At 35.6% G+C, this 6,000-nt stretch overlaps 1 protein-coding gene across 1 annotated transcript in view; it reads right to left on the bottom strand.

Annotated features, from left to right (window-relative positions):
- Nucleotides 1–6,000, bottom strand: part of LOC115246259 (probable multidrug resistance-associated protein lethal(2)03659) — a gene marked incomplete at its 5' end in the record, with an annotated part of 135,257 nt that overhangs the window by 21,512 nt on the left and 107,745 nt on the right. Inside the window, one exon of the mRNA XM_029824973.1 lies at nucleotides 2,625–3,703. Coding sequence (XP_029680833.1) covers nucleotides 2,625–3,703 — 1,079 coding nt within the window. The remainder of the gene's footprint in view (nucleotides 1–2,624; nucleotides 3,704–6,000) is intronic.

Genomic DNA, 6,000 nt, shown 5'->3' on the forward strand with positions numbered 1-6,000 from the left:
AAGCGGCTCTTAGGGCTCTTGGCGCTCCGACTTTTACATCCAAGTTGGTCTAGGACTGTAGATGCATCCTGGGAAAACTTGCGAGAAATAACGATGTTGCTTTGGTGTGAGTGCCTGGGCATTCTGGCATTAAAGGCAACGAGGGGGCCAACCAGCTTGTCAAGACTGGTTTAGAGGCTGATTTGGTGGGACCAGAGCCGGCGGTAGGTGTCCCCTGCTGCTTGGGCAGGGGGGAGATCGACCGTTGGCTGCGAGATCAGCATTTGGCTTTTTGGAGAAGCGTAGTCGGGTGCAGGCAATCGAGGGCTCTCCTCGGGGATTCTCCAAAGGAGGGCCTCGCTACCTGTATCAAAGCTTTAAGCAGACGAGAGACTGGGCTAGTGACTTGCATACTCACGGGGCACGGCACTCTCAACTATCACTTATATAAACTGGGTCTCAGCACGAGGCCCAACTGCAGGAAATGTGGCGCACCGGAGGAAACCAGCTTCCACGTGTTGTGCGATTGCCCGGCATATGCCAGGGCGAGGTTTGAACTGTTGGGCTCAGCTTTTCTGACGTCCCAACGGATAGGCGATCTCCCGGTCAGAAATATCCTTCTCTTTTGGAGGAGAACAGGCATGAACTGAAGGGTCGCGTATCGGAAAGGCATAATGAACTTTGTCTACGTGCCGTAGGTGGAGCTTTTGCTAACCTTGAGGACCGCCCTTCGTTCTTATACAGGATGGACCATTTTAATCAATCTACGCAAATATCTCGAAAACTGAGCCCGATAAACAAAATGTTTCAGACAAAAGTTGCATGGTTTCGAGAGGGTCATATAATAAAAATATGGACTTGACCTTGAGTGACCTTTTCAAGGTGAGGTCAATGTGATCGACGTTTTCTTAAATGGAAGCCCCATTTTTTATTACATATTCTTGTAGCTTATCTCGAGGGCTTTTCAAAACACTATAATAAAGTATTTTTTTATTAAGTACTTTTTGAGTTATTTTATATTTTAATCTGACATATTTTGATATAAAAAATAAAATATCTCGTAAAATATTTAGTTTTCGATAATCTTACCATAATACTTTTATGCACAGAATAATGAGACAAATCGATCAGCATAAAAAAAATAATTGTTTTTATGAAAAAGTATGTAATTATTTACAATATATATTTTTAATTACTTTATTGTTATTATTATTAAATTTTTAATTTTTTTAATTGTAAAACTGTAAAATTGTAATGTTTTCACACATTTAAAAAACAATATACATTTTCGTTTTAATCAAAAAAGTGTTTGTGGAAATTAATATATTATTATTTCTTTTCTCTGTCCTTTCAGGTTCTGAGAGAGGAGTGGAATTGTGAATATACACGTACATAGGAAATGATAAAATAAAATCAGCTGTGCAGTAAAAATCAATATCATCTGACTTGAAAAAATCTTTAAGAAAACATCGATTACATTGAAATCACCTTGAAAAGGTCACTCAAGGTCAAGTCCATATTTTTATTATATGACCCCCTTGAAACCATGCAACTTTTGTCTGAAACATTCCTTTGAAAAACTTTTCATTTTCGAGATTTTCGCGTGGATTTATTAAAATGTCCACCCTGTATATATTCTATATTCTATTATTATTATTATTATTATTATTATTATTATTATTATTATTATTATTATTGTTATTATTATTATTATTATTATTATTATTATTATTATTATAAAATAAAATCAGCTGTGCAGTAAAAATCAATATCATCTGACTTGAAAAAATCAATAATTGATGACAGATCGGTACGCGTCTAAGTATAATTACGAGCCTGAGCACGCTAGTTTTACGCGATATCATTGACAAACTTTGATCGCTTATAACTCAAAAACTATTGCAGCCTTAAAATTTTTGTATTCGAATTTTTGACTCTGTTTTACCTCTGGAACATGCTAATAAAGTATTGTACGAAGGTTGTGAGATACCCTGTATATATTATACATACATACGTGTATATGTTTTGCATATGTGTATATATTATGCATATGTGTATGCATGTTGTATATAATATGTTTACATGTTACATATGTATACATATTTATATTTTAATGCATTTATATATTACACACACACACACACACCCACACACACACACACCCACACACCCACACACACACACACCCACACACCCACACACACACCCACACGCGCGCGCGCGCGCACACACACACACACATCCATATCCACGCATACACACACACACACTCACACACACACATATATATATATATATATATATATGTGCGTGTGTGTGTGTGTGTGTGTGTGTGTGTGTGTGTGTATGCGTGGATATGGATGAATAAATGTGAATGGATAAGTAAATGAATTTATGAGATAGGGAGAGTGGAAGGTACGGAGGGAAAGAAGGACGAGGAGAAAAAATGATTGTGAATGAGTGTGAATGTGTGTGTGTGTGTATGAGAGTGCCTATAATTTTTGGATACGTGAAAGTTGTATCTTAACCACTCTATATAATTATTTTTCTAGAGAATGGTAAATAACAATCAAATTAAAATATTATCGTCAAAATTATTAAAATCGTCTTGCCTTCTAATTCTTCAACTACTTCATACGACTTACCACAAGACTCCCAGCATTCATTACAAATATTCTATCGCTATCCATAATAGTATTCAATCTATGAGCTATAGTAAATACAGTGCAATTTATAAATTTTGTTTTAACTGTCTGTTGTATAAGGGAATCCGTATAAGGATCAATATTAGCAGTTGCTTCATCCAATACCATAATTCGATTGTTCTTGATAATAGCGCGCGCGAGACAAAACAATTGTCTCTGGCCTACGCTGAAATTTAATCCTTCGTCGGATATTTTCGTATTCAATCCGCCGGCCATTTGAGAGATTATCTCCTTTAATTCAACGTCTTGAAGAGCCTGCCACAACATAGCGTCAGAATACTGATCAAAGGGATCAAGATTTTGTCGTAGACTGCCAGTGAATAAGAATGGCTCTTGAGGAATAATATTGATTTTTGATCGAAAATCGTGCAGAGCAATCGCGCTGGTGGATACATCATCTATACGAATCTCTCCCTCTACATAAGCTAGACGAAAGAGAGCGTTAATCAGAGATGATTTTCCTGCGCCGGTTCTGCCGACGATACCAATCTTTTCTTTCGGTAGAACGGTAAAACTGATATCTCTAAGGATGTAGTCGCCTTGATGACTGTATTTCAAATTCACATTTTTGAATTCTACAAGACCTTTTATCGGCCAATTGTCCGGCAGTTTGATTTCGGGCTTGCTGTCAATCATCGGCTCTTCTTCCAAATGGCTATACTCAAGAATTCTTTCTATTGAAGTCAATTGACTTTCTAGTTCAGCCGTTTGTCTAATTCCCCACTGCAACATGTTTGTCAACGACATGATCTGTGTGATCGTTAAACCGATGTTACCAACTACTGCTAAATCTTCGAAGATCGTAAAAGCTACAATTATCACTCCGATATAAAGTTGGCAGATCATATCGATATAGAAGCCGAAAGCTCGGGATGTAGCTAGGAAGAGAAAGCAGGCAGACGAATGGAGATCTTGATGACTACATAAGTCCGCCATCAATATATTCTCGGCATTGAAAGCTCTGATTGTTGTTAAGCCTTGCAGAGACGCACTGAGATGACCGAAAATCGGCGAACGCGCTAAATAAATGTTCTTTATTATTTTATTTAACTTTAATTTATAATAATTTATTATATATAGACGATATTCGTAGTCGACTCTTTTATATTTGACATATAATAATATTATTAACATAATGTGTTGTTGTTTATTTATATATGAATATTATATGAATGCGGGAATAATTTTAATTTATTAATTTTTATTTTATATTAAAAAATAATAATTAAAAAAATACGTAAATGTGTATGTATTTGTTCAAATTTTTTTGTAGTCTGTTTTAATAAAATTATAAGTAATCAACAGATGCAGCCGTGCCTTGCGCCAAACGTACAACAACAGCGAAGTAAATCATATGACTATACACGATCTGTTTAGTTAAAGAATATTCTTAGAGAATAGTAGATATCTAAGATTATCAGATTTCAATGTTTGGACCTATTACGTTTGATTATTTTCATACTTCTCGTCTTCGTTCTATAAGTATATATATACAAGGTGACCCGCAATGACCGCCTACTTAGTACATAGCGTTATTCCTTACCAAAAACTGAGTCAAATAGTCCTGAACCATTTTTTTTATAACGCTTAGTAAAGGAGTTATTATTGAGTAAAGTCTAGCCAATCAGCGCCGACCTTTAGCTGCGCGGAAGTCGGTGAGCTGCGCGCTTGGTAATGCGCGTGAGCGCTCCGCCGCTACGGCGGCGCGGCGACATTTTTCCTTCGCGCATGCAGCTAGCATGGAATATTTTTATGCATCGTAATAATAGAAATAATTTTTTCTTGTATTAAAAACGATATTCATATAAAATACAAAATAACTCAAAAAATACTTAATAAAAAAATACTTTGTTATCATATTTTGTAAAGGTCTCAAGAAGGACTATAAAACTATGCGATAAAAAATAAAGATATCCATTAAAAAGATAAAGTTGACCTTAAAATAACCTTGAAAACCGTCACCTACAAACATTTCTATAACAATAACTTATGTCCCTCTTGAAATACTGCAACTTTTACTTGAAACATTTTTCTCTAGAAACAATATTTTTGGAGATAAAAATTCGTCACGTTTTATTTTGTCTATCCTGTAAAAATACTGCAAGAAAAAATTATTTCTATTATTACGATGCATAAGAATATTCTATGCTAGCGGCGGAGCGTTCACGCACACTATCAGTAGCGCGGCTCACCGACATGCGTTCGGCAAAAAGTCAGCTGTCGTAACCCGACCAATTTCTTAATATTAAAAGATAAAACAAGTAAAGTAGAACAGAAAAGATTGAGAAAGAGCTGATTAAAGCAAAGCATTAGAATCAGGGAAAGAGCCCAAGGAAAAGTAATTAAGAATGAAGGTGACCTTCACGTGACCTTAACGATGCCATCCAAGGTCAAACCAATGACACCATCTTATGTTCCCCTCAAAACCATACAATTTTTGTTCAAAACGTTTTTTTCTAAATGCTTAGTTTTTGAAAGAAAAGGGGTGTACGGGTGGTCTAGTATATATATACAGGGTGTCTGATAAAGATTGTGTCAACGCTCGTGAGCGGGTAGAGCACAGTAAACTGAACAGAAAAGTCTTGTAACATTTTTTTGTATAACGCTTAATAAAGGAGTTATTATTGAGTAAAGTCTGCCAATCAGCACCGACCTTTAGCCGCGTCTGATAGTGTACGTGAGCACTCCGTCGTTATGGCGGCGCACACTACCAGGCGGGCGTCTCACCTACGTGCGTCCGGCTAAAAGTCGGCGCTAATTTGTGTGTGTGTGACCAGACTTTACTCAATAATAACTCTTATATTAAGCGTTATAGAAAAAAATGGTACAGGACTTTTCTGTTCAGTTTACTGTATTCTATCTGCTCACGACGAGCGTTGGAATCTTTACCAGACACTTTGTATATTGTATTGTATATTGGGTATCCCAGATCATCCGTACCACCCATTTAAAAACTAGAAGAAAGGTTATTTTAAAATAAAACAAATATCTATTTTATAAATCGAGTACGCTCTATCAAATGATGATATTTTTAACTTCCGGTTCCGGCCGGAAATGAGCGATTAATACCGAAAGTGATTTTTTTTTAATGGAACATGATATTTTTTGTTACAGATTCTTGTAGCTTATCTCGAGAGCTTTTCAAAACATTATAACAAAGTATTTTTTCATTAAGTACTTTTTGAGTTGCTTTATATTTTAATCTGACATATTTTGATATAAAAAATAAAATATCTCGTAAAATATTTAGTTTTCGATAATCTTACCGTAATACTTTTATGTACAGAATAATGAGACAAATCAATTAGTGTAAAGA

The sequence above is a fragment of the Formica exsecta genome, unplaced genomic scaffold (assembly GCF_003651465.1).
Source record: "Formica exsecta isolate Colony F162 unplaced genomic scaffold, ASM365146v1 scaffold143, whole genome shotgun sequence".
Taxonomy (NCBI): domain Eukaryota; kingdom Metazoa; phylum Arthropoda; class Insecta; order Hymenoptera; family Formicidae; genus Formica; species Formica exsecta.